The sequence below is a fragment of the Macaca nemestrina genome, chromosome 18 (genome assembly GCF_043159975.1).
Source record: "Macaca nemestrina isolate mMacNem1 chromosome 18, mMacNem.hap1, whole genome shotgun sequence".
In the NCBI taxonomy this organism is placed as follows: domain Eukaryota; kingdom Metazoa; phylum Chordata; class Mammalia; order Primates; family Cercopithecidae; genus Macaca; species Macaca nemestrina.
The window spans coordinates 702,521-722,126 of NC_092142.1; the positions used below are offsets into that span (position 1 = coordinate 702,521).

At 61.1% G+C, this 19,606-nt stretch overlaps 3 protein-coding genes across 6 annotated transcripts in view; 2 read left to right on the forward strand and 1 right to left on the reverse strand.

Moving 5' to 3' along the window:
• The first annotated feature begins 425 nt into the window (after positions 1-425).
• On the forward strand, positions 426-2,758 carry LOC105485920 (Rho GDP dissociation inhibitor gamma). Its single transcript, XM_011748545.3, has 6 exons — positions 426-590; positions 1,506-1,685; positions 1,790-1,873; positions 2,061-2,137; positions 2,232-2,295; positions 2,384-2,758. The coding sequence occupies exons 1-6, from the start codon at positions 518-520 to the stop codon at positions 2,581-2,583; spliced, it is 678 nt and encodes a 225-aa protein (XP_011746847.2). The 5' UTR covers positions 426-517; the 3' UTR covers positions 2,584-2,758.
• A 33-nt stretch (positions 2,759-2,791) lies between these two features.
• LOC105485921 (protein disulfide isomerase family A member 2) lies at positions 2,792-6,574 on the forward strand. 2 transcript variants are annotated; one of them, XM_011748546.3, is made up of 11 exons: positions 2,792-3,112; positions 4,103-4,309; positions 4,375-4,508; positions 4,590-4,727; positions 4,796-4,912; positions 5,024-5,149; positions 5,256-5,453; positions 5,694-5,814; positions 5,895-6,076; positions 6,185-6,295; positions 6,418-6,574. In XM_011748546.3, exons 1-11 carry the CDS (start codon positions 2,917-2,919, stop codon positions 6,460-6,462), a joined length of 1,575 nt encoding a protein of 524 aa, XP_011746848.1. In that variant the 5' UTR covers positions 2,792-2,916; the 3' UTR covers positions 6,463-6,574. The 2 variants fall into 2 exon arrangements, with proteins under 2 accessions (XP_011746848.1, XP_011746849.1); XM_011748547.3 differs by lacking the exon at positions 6,418-6,574 and having other exon boundaries at positions 5,895-6,068; positions 6,185-6,284.
• A 209-nt stretch (positions 6,575-6,783) lies between these two features.
• The window catches only part of LOC105485918 (axin 1), a 68,833-nt gene continuing 56,010 nt past the window's right edge, over positions 6,784-19,606 (reverse strand). Inside the window, exons 6-11 of one of the 3 annotated variants that reach the window (XM_071083764.1) lie at positions 16,972-17,501; positions 16,400-16,570; positions 12,641-12,886; positions 10,501-10,608; positions 8,790-8,957; positions 6,784-7,575 (exon numbers count right to left, since the gene is read on the reverse strand). In XM_071083764.1, coding sequence (XP_070939865.1) covers positions 7,449-7,575; positions 8,790-8,957; positions 10,501-10,608; positions 12,641-12,886; positions 16,400-16,570; positions 16,972-17,501 — 1,350 coding nt within the window. In that variant the 3' untranslated portion in view covers positions 6,784-7,448. The other 2 variants (XM_071083766.1, XM_071083767.1) reach the window with 2 other exon arrangements.

Sequence of the window (19,606 nt, forward strand, 5' to 3'; positions counted from 1 at the left end):
CAGAAGCTCCGACGGGAGCGGGGGAGGGGAAGGGGGAGCACGGTTCGGCCCCAGGTGTGGCCGCGGATAATGAGACCCTGGGGATGGGGGCGCACCTGCGCCTCGGCGCCCTGCAGAGGGTTTCCCAGGAGACCCCCACCCCCGCCAGGCTCCCGCCGCGCCGTGGGGGTGGGGCAGCGCTGCCGGCCAGAGCCGGGCACAGGCCAGGCGGGCGGCGGGGATCGTGACCGCGGCTGCGTGCGTCCGCGTCCGGGAGCTTCTGTGCGGGGTACTGGCGCGCCGGCGGGGCGACCCGGGTGCCGGCGCCGTGCGGGCAACACGCGCGTCTCTGCGGGGCTGCGCGGGGTCCGGGAAGCGGCTGGGGGCGCGCGGCGCGGGCGCGGCGCTGGGCGCGGGGGGCGCTCCCGGCCGGGATGAGCTCACCGCAGTCGCGCCGGGGCTGAGCGCCGAGCGGGGCGGCGGCGGGGCGGGCGGCGGCTCCTCGGCGGCTCCGCGGCGGCCCGGGCCGCGCGCCACCATGCTGGGCCTGGACGCGTGCGAGCTGGGGGCGCAGCTGCTGGAGCTGCTCCGGCTGGCGCTGTGCGCCCGAGGTGAGCGGGCCGGGCAGGGGCCGGCGGCCAAGTGGGCGGGGGGCTCGGCTGGGTCTTAGCCCCGGGCGGGGAGCAGCCCCTCCCCCGCGGCAACTTTGGGGGCGCGCGTGGGGATCTCGCGGCGCAGACCCCCGGCCGGGTCTGGCAGCGGTGGGGGACTTCCTCCAGGCTCCACCCCTGTGGGGAAGGGAGCCAGGTGCTGACCGGTCCGCTTGTGAAGCCGCGGGGCTGGGACCCTCTCCCCCTGGGCACCGCCGCCTGGAGCCCCTCTCCCCTGGGTGGGGCTGGGGCTCGGGCTCGGGCTCAGGCTCCGTAGGGCGTGTGTGATTCCCGAGAAGACTGGAGCGAAGTGGGCAGGGACTCAGAAACCCCTGCCCAGGGCACCAGGGAGAGGGGCTTCAGGAGACCACCAGCCCGGGGCACCATGGAAGGCGGCGCAGAGCCTGAGCCCAGGGATTTGGAGAGAGCGGCTCCCAGCCCCCCAGCACCATGGGGAGGAACTCCTAGACTGTGGGAAAGTGTTCAGAGACCCCGGCCCAGAGCAGGATGGTAGAGGGCCCCGGAGCTACTAGGGGCGGGGGCTGCTGAGGGCCGCTGCTCTCAAGCAGGTAGTCCCTGGCCCTGGGCTGCCCTCATTTGAAGTCTTATTCCCCCACCCTTTGGTCTTCGAGTCAGGGAAGGGGCCTTTGTGGACATCTGGGCCAGAGGAGCTGCAGGCTTGGTGGTTTCTGGAGGCCCCTCCTGAAGGTCTGGGTGCGGTGTGGCACCTCCCCAGGCCGCCTACCCTCTCCCAGAGGCTTCCCCTTGAGTCCCTTTGGGTAGTGGGAGGTACAGCTGGCCAGAGGGGGCTCCAGCCTGGTGCTGGAATGCCAGGGTCTGCTAGTGGCCACTGCTCATGGCCCTCCCCATCCCCAGTCCTCCTGGCTGACAAGGAGGGTGGGCCACCAGCAGTGGACGAGGTGCTGGATGAGGCTGTGCCCGAGTACCGGGCGCCAGGGAGGAAGAGCCTCTTGGAGATCCGGCAGCTGGACCCGGACGACAGGAGCCTGGCCGAGTACAAGCGGGCGCTGCTGGGGCCCCTGCCACCGGCCGTGGGTATGGCAGGGGCCTGGGCTTGGAGGGCTGGGTCTGGGGGTGCTGGTGGGAAGCCCAGCGGGGGTAAGGGGGGGGCATCCTGCAGACTTCCAGTTTCTCCTCAGACCCAAGCCTGCCCAATGTGCAGGTGACCAGGCTAACACTCTTGTCGGAGCAGGCTCCAGGGCCCGTCGTCATGGATCTCACAGGTAACTCGCAGGGTGCTGCACCCTGAACGCAGGTAGGGCCCTCCCAGGCACACTTCTGCACCCTTGAGTTCCACACCCTGGGCCATCACAATCGCAGACCTCATGGGCACCACACCGCACGTGGGGGCTCCTGGAGCAGGTCTCAGCCTGTAGGGAGTTCCGACCCTAGCTGCAGTTTCCCCAATAGGGGACCTGGCTGTTCTGAAGGACCAGGTGTTTGTCCTGAAGGAAGGTGTTGATTACAGAGTGAAGATCACCTTCAAGGTGAGAGACAGGGCAGTGGGCAGAGGGGTTGGGGATGGGGGCAACAACCAGAGGCCTGGCCCCCAGAGGGAACTCCTAATGCCTCTTTTCCCAGGTCCACAGGGAGATTGTCAGCGGCCTCAAGTGTCTGCACCACACCTACCGCCGGGGCCTGCGCGGTGAGGGCAGCGGGTGGGGGGGGAACAGGGCGGGGGGGAGAAGTGGGGGGCGGACAGAGGACAGCCCTGATGCCCTCGCCCTCCCTAGTGGACAAGACCGTCTACATGGTGGGCAGCTACGGCCCAAGCGCCCAGGAGTATGAGTTTGTGACTCCGGTGGAGGAAGCGCCGAGGGGTGCACTGGTGCGGGGCCCCTACCTGGTCGTGTCCCTCTTCACCGACGATGACAGGACGCACCACCTGTCCTGGGAGTGGGGTCTCCGCATCAGCCAGGACTGGAAGGACTGAACCCCCAGTCCTTGTCTCCCCCACCTCCCTCAGCTGCTGCACAGGGACTCCCAAGCATCCCCAGCACCCCTCGTGAGTGACCAGACCCTCCCCTGCTGCCCCTGCTCTGTCCCGGAACCCCCTGGGCCTGGCGCTGTCCCCTGAGCTGTCCCATTAAACGTGGCCCTGTCTCGGTGCCCTGCGTGTTGTCTCTTTCTGCCTCCCCTCCCCTGGGGGCTGGGGGGGCCGCACGGGCCTTATCTTTGCTGGAACCAGGCCTGTGTGCCACGTGGCAGCTGCTGCTTGGCTTCTGGCCCCCTTATCTGCCCCTGCCCCACGGGCCCTGGCAGCACCATGAGCCGCCAGCTTCTGCCTGTACTGCTGCTGCTGCTCAGGGCTTCGTGCCCCTGGGGTCAGGAGCAGGGACCCAAGAGCCCCTCAGAGGAGCCTCCAGAGGAGGAAATCCCCAAGGAGGATGGGATCTTGGTGCTGAGCCGCCACACCCTGGGCCTGGCCCTGCGGGAGCACCCTGCCTTGCTGGTGGAGTTCTGTGAGTGCTGGGGCCAGTGGAGCTGGGGACCGGAGGAGACTAGCAGGGCCCACCTGGGGGCCCCACCCTTTGCCAGCAAATGCAGGGCATGTGCCTGAGAGAGTCCTCCCCGCAGGCACTTGCCCCCGCTGTGCCCAGAAGCTCTCTAGGAGGGTCCTGGGGGTCCGGTTGGGGCAGGCAGGAGCAGTGGTAGTACTGGGGGTACCCACAGGACATGAGAGCACCTGTACCTCCCTGCTCAGCCAGCGGCCGTGGTGCCCAAGTCGCCGCCTTGTCAGCCACTCCTCCAGCTGCCAGGGCATCCCACAGACTCTGCAGAGGCCCAGGCAGTGTTCGGGCTTTGGGGGCCCACAGAGGTCCCCGATGCATGTGCTCTGTGGTCTTTCTACAACCCTTGACACAGATAGGAACCGTTCTTGCCTGGGACGTCTTCACAGGCAGCCACATGGGCCTGGGAGCCCCAGCCTTACAGGGCAGGAAAGGGAGGGTCTTTTCCTTTTTAGAAACGGAGTTCTGCTCTTGTTGCCCAGGCTGCAGTGCAATGGCACGATCTTGGCTCACTGCAACCTCCGCCTCCCAGGTTCAAGCGATTCTCCTGCCTCAGCCTCCCGAGTAGCTGGGATTACAGGCGTACGCAACCAATCCTGGCTAATTTTTTTTTGTATTTTTAGTTGAGATGGGTTTTCTCCAGGTTGGCCAGGGTGGTCTCTAACTCCCAACCTCAGGTGATCTACCCGCCTCTGCCTCCCAAAGTGCTGGGATTACAGGCGCGGCTGTAGGGAGGGGGGTCTCTCAAGCCCCCCCAAGCCTTGTTGGTCCCTGTGCCGCAGCCGGGGGGCCACAAAGAGGCGCTGGCGCTCAGCTTGGCCATGGCCAGGGCTCAGGGCAGAATGGAGGAGCACGCTTGTTCCCTGCTGGGTTGTCAGGTGTGGAGAGGAGGGTGCTCCTGGGGTTGCGGTGGCCTGGGGCACTCACGGCCCCGTCCCCCAGATGCCCCGTGGTGTGGGCACTGCAAGGCCCTGGCCCCCGAGTACAGCAAGGCAGCTGCCCTGCTCGCGGCCGAGTCAACGGCGGTCACGCTGTCCAAGGTGGACGGGCCCGCGCAGCCCGAGCTGGCTGAGGAGTTCGGTGTGACGGAGTACCCTACGCTCAAGTTCTTCCGCAACGGGAACCGCACACACCCGGAGGAGTACACAGGTGCGGGCGCAGGCCGGTCGTTGGGGGGTGGTGGCCAGGCCCAGGCTGAGGGGGACTCCCTGCAGGACCACGAGAGGCTGAGGGCATTGCCGAGTGGCTGCGACGGCGGGTGGGGCCCAGTGCCATGCGGCTGGAGGACGAGGCGGCCGCCCAGGCGCTGATCGATGGCCGGGACCTGGTGGTCATCGGCTTCTTCCAGGTGAGCCACTGGGTGTGGGGAGCTGGGCTATGGGGGCAGTGACTGTGGAACCTGGTGGCCTCACAGGGCCGGGCCCTTCAGGACCTGCAGGATGAGGACGTGGCCACCTTCTTAGCCCTGGCCCGGGACGCCCTGGACATGACCTTTGGCCTCACGGACCGGCCGCGGCTCTTTGAGCAGTTTGGCCTCACCAAGGACACCGTGGTTCTCTTCAAGAAGGTAGGTCAGGCCCAGGCGTGGGTTGGGGTCCGGCTGCAGCGCTCATTGACCCATCTGCTGCTGTCCAGTTTGATGAGGGGCGGGCAGACTTCCCAGTGGATGAGGAGCTTGGCCTGGACCTGGGGGATCTGTCGCGCTTCCTGGTCACACACAGCATGCACCTGGTCACGGAGTTCAACAGCCAGGTACGTAGGCTGCAGTGCCTGGGCTGGGGGTGTCCCAGGGTGGAGGAGTCCAGGGATGGGGGTGCCTAGGCTGGGGGTCCTGTGGAGTCATGAGCACCCTCCCTACTGTAGACATCTCCCAAGATCTTCGCGGCCAGGATCCTCAACCACCTGCTGCTGTTTGTCAACCAGACCCTGGCTGCTCACAGGGAGCTCCTAGCCGGCTTTGGGGAGGCAGCTCCCCACTTCCGGGGGCAGGTACTGGGGTCCGGGGTGAGGGGCAGCTGGATGGCGGCAGGTACTGGGGTCCGGGGAAAGGGGCAGCTGGACGGTGGCCGGTGCCAGTGTGGACTCCTGGCCTCAGGTGCTGTTCGTGGTGGTGGACGTGGCGGCTGACAATGAGCACGTGCTGCAGTACTTTGGCCTCAAGGCTGAGGCAGCCCCCACCCTGCGCTTCATCAACGTTGAGACCACTAAAAAGTACGCGCCTGTGGATGGGGGCCCTGTCACCGCAGCTTCCGTCACTGCTTTCTGCCACGCAGTCCTCAACGGCCAAGTCAAGGTCCGCTGCAGACTGCTCATAGAGGGAGGGGAACCCTGACCTCATCTACCAGCCTGGCAGGGGGTGGGAACAGCAGCTCTCAGGCCCCGACCCCTGCAGTCCCCGCAGAGGAGCCCCTAACTCTGCTGAGGAGCCCCCAACTCTGCAGAGGACCTCCCTCCCCCCCAAGCCCCACAGAAGGCCTCCCCCCTGAGCCCTGCAGAGGACCCCTAGCAAAGCGCCTGGCCTGGTCTCCCCCAGCCGTATCTCCTGAGCCAGGAGGTACCCCCTGACTGGGATCAGCGGCCAGTGAAGACCCTCGTGGGCAAGAATTTTGAGCAGGTGGCTTTTGACGAAACCAAGAATGTGTTTGTCAAGTTCTGTGAGTGCTGAGGGAGGCACGGGGTGTGTGGGCTGGGCAGGGGGTGCCCAGATGGCCGCGCTCAATGGCCCCTGTCCTAGACGCCCCATGGTGCACCCATTGCAAGGAGATGGCCCCTGCCTGGGAGGCGCTGGCTGAGAAGTACCAAGACCATGAGGACATCATCATTGCTCAGCTGGATGCCACGGCCAACGAGCTGGACGCGTTCGCCGTGCACAGCTTCCCTACCCTCAAGTACTTCCCAGCAGGGCCAGGTCGGAAGGTATGGGGGACAGGTGCCTGGGGAAGCTGGGATGCCATCCTCCTGGGCATGGGGCTGGGCATGGGGCTGGGCCTGGCCTGTCCTCCAGAGCCTCCTGCCTCTCCTCAGGTGATTGAATATAAAAGCGCCAGGGACCTGGAGACCTTGTCCAAGTTCCTGGACAACGGGGGCGCGGTGCCCACGGAGGAGCCCACGGAGGAGCCGGCAGCCCCGTTCCCGGTGGGTGTCCCTAAGCCAGGGCTCCAGGCCTCTGCACAAACCGTCTTTACACGGGGCTGGCGGGGCGGGGGCAGGGGTAGGCTGGGAGCAGAGCTCCGAGCTGTACTTGTGACCTGTTCTAGGAGCCACGGGCCAACTCAACCGTGGGGTCCAAGGAGGAGCTGTAGCTACCCCCGTGTCACTCCCCTCCTCACCGCTGGACAGGAGGGCACCTCCTTGGGTGCTGGAGGGAGCTGTGCATTGTGAATAAAGAGCTTGGTTCTGGACTGTGTGTGCCTGATCCCTCAGCAAGGCTGGCCTGATGCAGCTCTGCCCAGACGTGGGCTCCTGGGAAGGAAGGTGGAGCACGTTCATGCTCTAGCTTGGCCAGCCTCTGAGTCACAGGACGACCCCCATGCCTGCTGGAGGCCAGCATGACCTTAACCACAGGGGCTGAGGCTGGGAGACCCAGGCCAGGCCCCACTGGCAGCAGACACACCACAGCCAGGGCAGGTTCAAAAACAGTTTTATTTATTATCCAAGTACCTTTGAAAAGATAATTGTACAAGTGTCATCGCATGAAAAACAGACCTGGGCAGCCCCTGCTGGCCCTGGCCTGAGAAATGTACATATTTACATGGGCCCTCAGAAAGGAGGACCCGGGACCGCGCAGCCGGCAGCTGGAGGCAGGTGCAGTACCCCGTCGCCGGCTCACACAGTGGCAGGCAAGAGACAAGCTGTGTTGAAGGCACTCGGTGGCGAGTACAATTGACAGAGGCCCTGCAGGCCTCTGCGCCCAGGCCTGGGGCTGCGCCCAGCCAGACCAGGGTACGTGGGCAAATCCCAGAGGGAAAAACAGATCCCAGCACACGTGCCCAGGGGAGGCGCCGGGGCGTCGCTTGAAGCCGGCAGCAGGGACCCTGGCTGCCCCACTTGGGCTAGGCCCTCCAAGTATTGCTATGGGGAGTGTCCGGCTGCCTCCTTGGGGGCAGGACAGAAGCCTGTGGACCACGCGGAGGGACCCCTACCCGCCCAGAGACGGCGAGACTGCAGGGGTGGGCGGCGCCCCCACGCTGTTCTCTATCGGGCTCCTGAGTACGAGGTCATCCGCCTGGCTGTGACACCTGTGCCCACCGAGGGCCTCGCCTGGTGCAGCGGTCAGCCCGCCAGCTGGTCAGTCCACCTTCTCCACTTTGCCAATTATCTTCTCCTCAAAGACGGGCAGGACGGCCTCATCCTCTCGAACCTCCTCGAACACCACCCCACAGTCAAACTCGTCGCTCACTTTCTTGAAGTAATATCTGCAGGATGGAGGTGAGGAGCACAGTGAGCCGGCAGTGCCGCAGATGGGAGGAGGCCTGTGGCGGGGATGGCGTGTCCACACCCCCATCCCGAGGAGCCTCCTGTCCATGCCCCACCGCCCCCACCACCCCCACCACGTGCGCCCCTCCCAGGGCAACAGTGAACAGTGCAATGACCGCATGTGGGTGAAGTGGCAGCTACAGGGGGTGAGTTTACTGCCTGCTGGGAGGCACCCTACAGCCCCCTAGGAGTACCTGCCTCAGCCTCTCAGGAGGTGCAGGGGGGAAGTGGATGGGTGTGGGGTATCTGCTTCCCAAGGGCTGATCCCTGTCATGGAAGTGACCCCGACTAGGGCCCTCCCTCAGCACCACATCTGCAGACACAGTCCACGGGTGTCTGCAGTCGCTTGTGGACAGAGAGAACCACCTCTGCCAGGCTCTTGTGGTCAGGCCCCCTCTGCTCACCCCCCAGTGCTCACTCAGGAGCCTCCAAGACTGGCTGCAGGCAGGTCCTCAGGGCTGAGGGGCCCAGGCCCAATGAACGTTGGTAGGATGGGGCCTGGCTTTTCAGTTGGGCAAAAGGAGCTGAATCCAGAGCCTAGAGACAAGGCTGGCCCAGGGGAGCCCGACACAAGGTTCAGACCATTGTTATCTGCGCCTCTGGCTGTTTTCTCACCCAGAAGCTGAGGGCCCTGGAAGGAGTCCCTTAGGGACCCTCTCAGTCCTGTGGGGCCGAAGGCCTGATGCCATCCTCAGCCCAGGGCTTGGAGAACTGGCGTAGGTGCAGATGAGGGACAGGAGCTGAAACAGCCGGAAAGCCTTTTTTTTTTTTTTTTTTTTTTTTGGATAGAGACGGAGTCTCGCTCTGTCATCCAGGCTGGAGTTCTGGGGAGCAGTGGTGCGATCTCGGCTCACTGCAACCTCCGTCTCCTGAGTTCAAGCAATTCTGCCTCAGCCTCCCAAGTAAATGGGATTACAGGCACCCGCCACCATGCCTGGCTAATTTCTTTTGTATTTTTAGTAGAGAGAGGATTTCACCATGTTACCCAGGCTGGTCTCGATCTCCTGAGCTCAGGCAATCTGCCGGTCTCTGCCTCCCAAAATGCCAGGATTACAGAAGTGAGGCACCATGCCTGGCTAGAAACCCTCTTTTTCGTACTGCTGGGCACCCACGTACCCCTGCAGGGAGTGGGCACCCCAGCCCTCACACTCACCTGTAGCTGCCCTTTTTGGTCAGCAGCTCCTTGAACTGGCCCAGGGTGACAGCGCGGCCCCTCACCAGGGTGCGGTAGGGGATAGGCTCCCCACAGAAGTAGTATGCCACAACGATGCTGTCACACGGCTGGGCACTCCCGCCGCCCGCCTTCCTCTGCGATCTCGTCCTGGGGAAAGAGATGCAGCAGTGGTCCCTGGTTTTGGACTGAGGTCCCACAGGGTGCCTCCTGCTGGCCTCAGGCTGCCAGCAAAGGGTGGGGCAGGCCTGCAAACACCTGGGGCCCCAGGCCCCACTGCCCCCCCGCCGCAGCATCTCAATCTGGGGTCTACTCCACCAGCAGTGGAGTCTGACTCCACTCACTGGGAGCACAAAGGTCTCCCCGCTGCCTCACAGCCCCACCCTCGACTGGACAGGGCCTGGCCACTGGGCGCACTGCAGCTCTCACCTCTAGGATGGCAGGGCAGGCTACATGGCTCCTATGCCAGGAAGACCTACGGCCCCCAAACCTTAAAAACATCTCAAGGGCAGGGATTGGACAAACAGAACTATGCACGATTTCTGGATGAGCCTGACCCCACAGTGAAGTCTGTCCCAGGACTGTTGCGGGTGCGGCCAGCAGGCCCTTCAGAGGGGGTGGGGCTGGCACCGTCTCCTGCCCAGGCTGAGCTGGGCCCTCCTCTTACAGGGGCTGTGCTTCCACTCACACCCTCTGCTTGGCTCCCCTGCCACCACCTGTCCCTCAGATGACTCCAGAAGCTGCCCCTGGCCCACTGGGGTTCAGGCCTCGGGCCTCCTGCTGGCTGCGTGCACTAGAGGCTGCCAGAGCCGACATCATGGCAGGAAGGCCTCACGGCCACCTCAGCCAGGTGACCGTCCACTTCGCACACCAGGCCCCCACCCACCTGCATTCTTGGACTTTCTCCCAGAGCCACATCCTTGCAGCCCCCTGGAGCCAGGCCCATAGGAAAATGAGCCAACATGTGGGGGCTGCCCCAAGGACGGGTGAAGGCCCCTCCAAGACCCCCTAGAGGATGACAGCCACAACAAACCTGCATCTGGAGCAAGCCTGGTAAGGCCTGGGGGACCCCTGTTCTCAAGGCCCCTTTTGGGATATGCCCCTCCTGCCACCTTGAGCACACAAAGGCGCCACCGACACAGCCCATGTGGGATCACGTGGTATGGACACAGTAAGCCTTTCTCACGGGCTCGGAGTGGTCAGCACTGCAGGTGGGAGCAGAGCCCTGACTCACGGACTGCACGGACTGGACAGACGCACATAGTGGAGACCCACACTGCGAGCTGACGCACCTCGCACACCTCAGCACCTGCAGCCCCGACCCTGCTCCAGCCAGGTCTGCGGGGACCAGCCAGTTCCAAGCCGGGTGGGGCCAGGGGCAGGGGTAGGGCTCTGCCCCACAAGGGGCCTCCCATGACACCTGTGTGGATACAGGGCTGGCTGTGCCCAGGCCTCCAGCCGGGCCTGTTGGTCACGTATCGTCATGCTGGACAGTCAGCATCTCCTTTGATGGAGACGGGAGAAGGCTCTTGGGCAGCTTGGAGTCTGATGCCGTGGGACCCTCTCCTGCCACAGCTGCTTCTCAGCGTGGTACCTGAGCTCAGGCCCCAGGACGGCGGCTCTACCATGGGACCTGGCTTGAGACGCCTGGGCTGGGTGGGCAGGACCAGGAGGACCCTCAGGACGCACGTACTCTGTCTCGGAGAGCTCCATGTCCGACACGGCTGGTACCACGCGCAGCACTGGCGCGCACGCTGGCCTGACGCAGGCGCGTCCCCGCCGCATAACCTCCTGCACATACCTAGGGAACAACCCGCGTCAATGGTGGCTGCGCCGGCGGCCACCAGCCCTGGGGAAGGAGCCTCGACCAATGCTGCCGCGCAGGGACAGACGGAGCATGAAGGGGCTGTACAACCTGCCCCGTGAAGGCTCCAGTTTGCAGGGTGGACAAGACACCAAACCCCCTCCTAGGCCTCAGTGGTGCCAGACACTGCAGCACACTCCACACTCACGATCTGGGTACCAACCCCCCTGTTCCCCAGACCGCACTTTGGGAAGCTTCTGATCTGGGGTCCTGGGATCCTACCACCTCATCCCCTCTGGTGGGACGCCATCTCCTCCCGAGAGCCTGTCCTTGGGTCTCTGGCATGAATTCCCCACCAATGGCGTGGACACTGGCTCTGGGGTGTGGCAACTCTGTCTGCACCTCAGGGAGGCTGAGAGCCCCCCGGCGCCACAACTGAGGCCATCCTGGGGCAGCACGGCAGCTCCTCTCACGTGGACACCTCCACCGGGGTGCACTGGGCGACCCTGATGGTAGTTTCTACTCTACAGCTCGACAGGGCCCAGCACCCGACCTGCCTCTGGGCCTTCACTCCAAGTCTCCACAGCTTCTCGCAAAAACATGTGTCCCCTGGACAGACAAACCCAGCAACTCTGGGTTTCCCCACAGCATCCAAACAGGGGCAGGAAGGTCGTGTCTCAGAACGGCGGCAATGGTTCCACGGCTCAGCGGGCATCCCCTGCCATCATGTAGGGCCTGTGGGTGCCCGGGGAAAGGGCAGATGCAACTCGAGAGACCCCTGCTCAGCCCAACAAGGGGGCTCAGGAAGCCCCAGCAGGAGAGAACACACAGGCCCAGGGCCTTGAACCTGCTGCACATGATGCCCACCCCCGGCTCATCTGCCAGCCCGGTCACACGCCCCAGCTCCGAGCACCACACACCAGGCTCCTGCATGGCACGGGGCTCTGGCTCCTTGTTGGCTGAACAAGATCACAGGGTCACAGACGTTTGGCCATAAAGTGATCACCCTTTGGGTTTGAGGTAACTGTGACCCTCTCTGGCCCCAGAGCTGTCATTAGGCTGAAACTTTAATGACTTGAGACCACACAGGCTTTCGGCTGGGAAGGGTCTGAACCCTGATGCTGGTTTGGCAGAATAGGGCCCCTGGCCCCAGCCTCCCTGGAGTGGCACAGCCCCAAAGCTGGAGGCCCAGGAGGTGGGCCTGGACCCCAGGCCCCAGGTGACCCAAGGTGGACAGGAGGAGCTGGTGACCTCTGAAGGCAACCATGGCCTCTGTGACCACAGCCCCAGGGCCTGCATGAGCAACAGGCTCCCAGGACCCTCACAGAGACCCTGATGTGTGAGGAATTCCAATGACCCAGGATGGCCGAGAAAACTGGCCTCAAGAGCAAAAAGCTGAAAGTGGAGAAGGCAGGTTCTGGCCTGCAGCGAAAACGCTGCCGGAACAAAGAGGCGGCCTCGCTGCAGCCCAGGCAGAAGGCTGCCTGCTCTGGGGAGAGAACAGGGTCTGGCTACTGGGGCCCAGAAGGCCAAGGAAGGCTTAGCGAGGAGGGGCTGGGGGCTGGACGTCCAGGATGACAACTCTACATCTGCACAGGTTGCAGACCCACGTAGCTTTCCAACCGCGTAGAGCCACTCAGGGCTCGTGGGGTGCGATTGTCAAGAGGCAGCCTCCATGCCTCCAGGACCCCTGCCCAGCAGTCAGCAGCCTCTGGCTGGGACCAGTGTTCCCCACACACTGGGGCCCTGCAGACGCGGCTCAGGTTCAGGAAGGACCCCCCTCCACAAGAGCAGTGAGCACAGAGGCCTTGGGTGTGTGAAAGCTCCGGCCCCAGCCCTCCGTCCACCGCAGGGTCGCCTGCCACATGGCTCCTCAGTGGTTCTCAGTGGAAGGAAGGGCCCAGTATGGCTGGGCGACACCAGAGGGCCGTTTTTCCCTTGAAGACCTCAGGCCTTGGGGAGCTTCAGCCCCAGGAATGGTGCTGTGGTAACTCCCAAGACCCACCCCCACCCCACGATGCGGCCGTACCTCTGTTTGGAGGGTGCCCGGCTGGCTCTCTTTTCTTCCTCCTCCAGACGTCGGCGCGCCTCCTCCAGCTGGGTTAGGGGGTTGGGAGCTGGGTGGGGTGGCATCGTGGGGTCTTGGATGAAGAGGTGGGAGGGCTGCACGGAGGTCCGGAGCTGAGGGCCGGCCCAGGGGTGCACGGCCCCGGGGCGCTCAAGGGACAAGGGTCTGGAGTTCTCATGGGGCTGTGGCTTCCTTGTCCCTGAGGACCTTGGGGAACAAGAGAACAAGCTGTGGCTGTGGCCAACACCCTGGCCAGGTGGCCTGGTGGGGCTACACCCATCTCACAAGGGCAGCCTCCTTCAGGGGTAGGATAGGATGGGCTACTGGGGCCTGGCCACCAAGACACATGGATGTCCTCCTCAGACCACACAATAAAAACATCCCGGCCGGGCACAATACCTCACGCCTATAATCCCAGCAGTTTGGGAGGCTGAGGTGGGCGATCACCAGAGGTCGGGAGTTTCAGATCAGCCTAACATGGTGAAACCCCGTCCCTACTAAATATACAAAAGTAGCCGGGCGCCTGTAATCTCTGCTACTCTGGAGGCTAAGGCCAGAGAATGGCTCGAACTGGGGAACTGGAGGTTACAGTGAGCCAGGATCACGCCACTGCACTCCGACCTAGGTGACAGAGTGAGGCTCGGTCTCAGAAAAAAAAAGACAACAAAAAACCATCCCTGATTTGCCTGTAATCCCAATCCTCTGGGAGGCCAAGGTGGGCGGATCGCCTAAGGTCAGGACTTCAAGAAGAGCCTAGCCAACATGGCGAAACGATGACTCTACTCAAAAAATACAGAAAATTAGCCAGGTGTGGTGGTGGATACCAGTAATTCCAGTTACTCGAGAGGCTGAGGCAGGAGAACTGCTTGAACCTGGGAGGCAGAGGTTGCAGTGAGCTGAGATTGCACCACTGCACTCCAACCTAGGAAAGAGTGAGACTCCATCTCAAAAAAAAACAAAAAACAAAACAAACAAACAAAAAAACTGGCCAGGCACGGTAATCCCAGCACGTTGGGAGGCCGAGGCGGGTGGATCACCTGAGGTCAGGAGTTCAGGACCAGCCTGGCCAACATGGTGAAACCCTGTTTCTACAAAAATACCAAGTTTACTGGGCATGATGTTGGGCGCCTGTAATCCCAGCTACTCGGGAGACTTAGGCAGGAGAATCGTTTGAACCGGGGAGGTGGAGGGTGCAGTGAGTTGAGACCGGCCTATTGTACTCCAGCCTGAGCAACAGGAGCAAAACTCCATCTCAAGAAACAAAAAAGGCTGAGCGCAGTGGCTCACGCATGTAATCCCAGCACTTTGGGAGGCCGAATCACAAGGTCAAGAGATGGAGACATCCTGGCCAACATGGTGAAACCCCATCTCTACTAAAAATACAAAAATTAGCCGGGCGTGGTAGTGCACGTGCTGTAGTCCCAGCTACTTGAGAGGCTGAGGCAGGAGAATCGCCTGAACCCAGGAAGCGGAGGTTGCAGTGAGCCGAGGTTGTGCCACTGCACTACAGCCTGAGCAACACAGTGCAGCTCTGTCTCAAAAAAAAAAAATCCTTTCATGGTGACTTTTTTCTTTTTTTGAGACGGAGTTTTGCTCTTGTTGCCCAGGCTGGAGTGCAGTGGCGTGATTTCGGCTCACTGCAATCTCCGCCTCCTGGGTTCAAGCGATTCTACTGCCTCAGCCTCCCTAGTAGCTGTGATTACTGGCACCCGCCACCACACATGGCTAACTTTTTGTATTTTTTTTTTTAGTAGAGATGGGGTTTTGCATCCATTAACATTTGCATCCATTTAACAGCTTTACTGGGATATAAATTATATACTAATCCTAGGGGCCGAGGCTGCAGTGAACTGTGTAATTGCACCATTGCACTTCAGCCAGGGTGACAGACAGACTCTGTCTCAAAAAATAACAAAAAAAAGTCTTAATGAATAAAAATCATAAATATGTTTCAAAGTAGAACGTATTAATACTTATCCTAAAATATGGGACATGCAGTATTTAGTATATACAGCTATATAAAAAAAGGATTCGGATGGGCACAGTGGTTCATGCCTGTAATCCCAGCACTTTGGGAGGCCGAGGCGGGTGGATCACCAGAGGTCGGGAGTTCGAGATCAGCCTAACATGGTCACCCCCTCCGCTGTCTCTATTAAAAATACAAAAATCAGCCGGGCGTGGTGGCACACACCTGTAATCCCAGCTACTCAGGAGGCTGAGGCAAGAGAATCGCTTGAACCCGGGAGAGGGAGGCTGCAGTTAGCCAAGACTGCACCACTGCACTCCAGCCCAGGGGGCAGAGCTAGACTCTGTCTCAAAAAACCAAAAACAACAACAACAACAAAAAACGCCAGGCGCGGTGTCTCACGCCTGTAATCCCAGCACTTTGGGAGGCCAAAGCAGGCGGATCATGAGGTCAGGAGATCGAGACCATCCTGGCTAACACGGTGAAACCCCGTCTCTACTAAAAATACAAAAAATTAGCTGGGCGTGTGGTGGGCACCTGTAATCCCAGCTACTCGGGAGGCTGAAGCAGAAGAATGGCGTGAACCCAGGAGGCAGAGCTTGCAGTGAGCTGACATTGCACCACTGCACTCCAGCCTGGGCGACAGAGCGAGACTCCGTCTCAAAAAAAAAAAGATTCAAAGGCCAGGAGTGGTGACTCTCATGCCTGTAATCCCAGCATTTTGGGAGGCCAAGGTGGGAGGATCGCTTGAGACCCACCTGGGCAACACACTGAGACCCCTATCTCTACAAAAAATGAGCCAGGCATGGTGCTGTGCACCTCCGTTCCCTCAGGAGTCCCAGAAAAACGACGAGCCCATCCCCATCCCAGTCAGCACCGATGGGGACCCCAAGGCCTCGTGGGACGGGCTTCCAACACAGGCAGAAGCACCGCGCCCCAGGTGCTCGGCTGCCTCAAAAGTTCTCACCAAGTAATGTGGAGGGAGGTGCACCCTGGCTAGGGTCTGGGTGTGGGGGGGCAGATGAGGATCTAAGACCGAGAAAGCTGGGGCCACCTACCCACCAGGGCTGACACTTCCCAGCTGACCTGCCTCTGACTATGATGGGAAAATGGGGGGCACCACCTCTGTGGGGCCCCTGGCCCTCCTGCTGGGTTCTGGGCACAAGTGCAGGCCAAGGAGGCGAGCAGGGGCAACACCAAGACCGGCCCGGCGGGCAGCGGCAGGGGCTGGACCTGTGGTGCCAGGGCCTTGCTCCACACCTATACGAGGCCTCTGCCCTGCTGGGAGGAGAGTAGTGCTCAGGCTACACAAGAGCCTTTCCCAGCCCTCAGCAGGATGGCCAGGTGTGAGCACAGAAGGCTTCTCCATGGGTGCCCTGGGAGTGATGGCCAGCGGTGGCCTTCCCAGGTGACTTAGGTCATTCTCATGTGGGGGTCAGACTGGAAATGACCTCCCGAGAGCATCTGTGCTACCTGTGGGGTGACAGCCACGTTGGCTTCCCTCCCGCTCAGGGCTTCAGGGACAGTCCTCTCTGGGGACACGAGATTTTCCTCCTGGAGACGTGAGGCCTCTCTCCCAGGCCCAGGGAGCCTGCTGGAGGATGCCCAGGAGAGTGCCACAGTGAGAGGGGAAGTGTGAGGCATCAGAGGCGACACTCGCCGCACACACTGAAGCCGCACACACTGAAACTGTGCGGAGGCCAGAAGCGGCAAAGCAGGCCCCACGAGGCTGGCTGTGTGTGGGGGGTGCTCACCCGTGGCCGGTCCTGCGGTGCCTGCTGATCTCCTTCTCCCCCTCAATGATCCACTGCATGATCTTCTGGTTCTTCTCTGCATCCTCCGAGGCACCTGGCACCTCAGCGCTGGCGCTCTTCCCTGACTCGGCCTTCTTGGCATTTCTTTTGCACGCCATGCCCGCCTTCCCACTGCAAAGGCAACAGCAAGAGTGGCGAGTCGCCCTGGCCTCCCGTGGCTGAGGCTGTGCCCCCACCCGGCCTCTGTAAGCCTCCCGAGGCACAGCAGCTGCCTGCTGGCTGTCCTGGTGCTGCCCGGGGTGTTTCCTCTTTAAACACACAGGCGGTCACTGCTCATCCCTGAAGACTGAGGGTCAGAGTGGGAGCCAGGGTCGGGCTGTGGCCCCTGATCTTCATCTCCCACCTGGCGTGGACTCCCCTGACCCGGGGCCCAGCCCACTCCCTCCAGCAGAGAGGGCTCCTGCCTGTTGCTGGTGGTCCTGGATTTCCTGAGTTTTACAGGGAGGTTCTGGCCTTCAACAGGGACACAGCCTCACCCCGAGCCCCCTCCTCACTGACAGGCACCTGCTCACCTGTGGGCCAGGCCATCGCTAGCGTTGGGGGCAGTGCCCACACTCTCTGAGTAGCCTCGGGACTTTGCCCCATGGCTGTGTGGTTCCGGACCCCACGCGAAGCTGCTCTGGGCCCTGCGGGCAGCCTCGGCCTCCACCTGCTCCTTGGGTCGGGCTGTGCTGTGGTGGACGTGGTGGTGGACGTGTCGGTGGTGGTGCAGGCCGGCCGCGTCCAGCTTCACCCCTGACTTGGGCGCATGCTTCCCGTGCCCCGAGGCGGCACTCCCCAGTGCCACCGGCATCTTGGCCATGTGCCCACTGTCCGGGGAGCGGTGGCCAGGCCCAGGTGACTGGCGGCCAGGTGTCCTCAGCACACGCTGTACGTGCTCGTCCAGGATGCTCTCGGGGTTCTCCTCGTGTGCATCCCGGAGCCCGGCACAGCCCACGTCCACACAGCGGGGTGGGAAGTGGTGCCAAGCAGGGGCAGGAGGCAGCTTGTGACACGGCCCTGGGAGCCCTGAGGATGGATCGCCGTCCTCACCTTCCTCCTCCTGTGTGGGGACAAGCAGCACCATCACCTCTCAGCACCAGCTGCACACTTGGGGAAAACAGAAAGCATCAGGCCTGGCCCAGCAGCCCCCAGCGATGCCGTCCCAGCCCAAGGTGGCTGGGAGCCCCTCCCCGCCAGTCCTGTCCCTGAGGATGGAGAGGCAGGATGGGGCATAGACAGAAGGAGCGGAGACAGCAAGGCCTCAAGGAATGCAGTGTATGTGTCGGCTGTGGGCGGAGCTCTGCAAGGATTTAGTTTAGTTTTATTCCTTTTTTGAGACAAGTTCTTGCTCTGTTGCCCAGGCTGGAGAACAGTGGTGTGATCACAGCTCACTGCAGCCTCCGCCTCCCGGGCTCAAGCGATCCTCCCACTTCAGCCTCCAGAATAGCGGAGACCACAGCCGTATGCCACCATGCCCGGCTAATTTTTTTGTATTTTGGGAACAGATGGGATTCTCACCATATTGGCCAGGCTGGTCTTGAATGCCTGAGCTCAAGCAAATTGCGTGCCTTGGCCTGTGTGTGTGTGTATATATATACACACGTTATATGTGTATATATATGTTATACATATATATATATGTGTATATAACTTATATATACATATATAAGTTACCCAGGCTGGAGTGCAATGGTGCCATCTTGGCTCACTGCAACCTCTGCCTCCCAGGTTCAAGTGATTCTCCTACCTCAGCCTCCCAAGTAGCTGGGACTACAGGTGTGCACCACCACGCCCAGCTAATTTTTGTATTTTTAGTAGAGACAGGGTTTCACTATGTTGGCCAGGCTGGTTTCGAACTCCTGACCTCGTGATCCACCCACCTCGGCCTCCCAAAGTGTTGGGATTACAGGCGTGAGCCACTGCGCCCGGCCTCCCCTTATATTTTAAGGAGAACCTTGCCCTTATACAGAAGGGCTCTTGGGCTTTGTACATGCTGTGATGCTTCTTGACGAACTTCCACATTAAAGCCAGTGGAGTTTCACTTGATTCTCCAAGTTAACAGGTGGCGAAGCTTATCTGTCAGAGCAAACATTTGATCGCTTTAATTCCAAGTTGCATCTCATATTTATTTTCTTTTTTTTTTTTTTTTTTTTTGAGACAGAGTCTCGCTCTGTCACCCAGGCTGGAGTGCAGTGGCCAGATCTCAGCTCACTGCAAGCTCCGCCTCCCGGGTTTACGCCATTCTCCTGCCTCAGCCTCCCGAGTAGCTGGGACTACAGGCGCCCGCCAACTCACCCGGCTAGTTTTTTTGTATTTTTTAGTAGAGACGGGGTTTCACCGTGTTACCAGGATGGTCTCGATCTCCTGACCTCATGATCCACCCGTCTCGGCCTCCCAAAGTGCTGGGATTACAGGCTTGAGCCACCGCGCCCGGCCTCATATTTATTTTCTCATCTTATTGGATTGACAAACTAAAAGTGTTGAGTAAATATGGTATTAATACAATAGAAAGGGAAGGAACTAAGCTACCACGTATGTATGTATGTATTTATTTATTTAGAGTCAGAGTCTTGCTCTGTCAGCCAGGCTGGAATGCAGTGGCACGATCTAGGCTCACTGCAACCTCCACCTCCCGGGCTCAAGCAATCCTCCTGCCTCAGACTCCTGAGTAGCTGGGATTACAAGAGTGTGCCACCATGTCCAGCTAATTTTTTTGTATTTTTAGTAGAGACGCGGTTTCACCATGTAGGCCAGGCTGGTCTCCAACTCCTGACCTCAGGTAATCCACCGCCCTCGGCCTCCCAAAGTGCTGGGATTACAGGCGTGAGCCACCGCTCCCGGCCTATTTGTTTTTATTTTTTATTTTATTTTTTGAGACGAGTCTCACTGTGTCGCCCAGGCTGGAGTGTAGTGACACCATCTGAGCTCACCGCAACCTCCGTCTCCTGGGTTCACACCATTCTCCTGCCACAGCCTCCTGAGTAGCTGGGACTACAGGCACCCGCCACCATGCCCAGCTAATTTTTTTATATTTTTAGTAGAGACGGGTTTCACCACGTTAGCCAGGATGGTCTCAATCTTCTGACCTTGCAATCCGCCTGACTCGGCCTCCCAAAGTGCCAGGATTACAGGCGTCAGCCACCACGCCCGGCCTATTTTTATTTA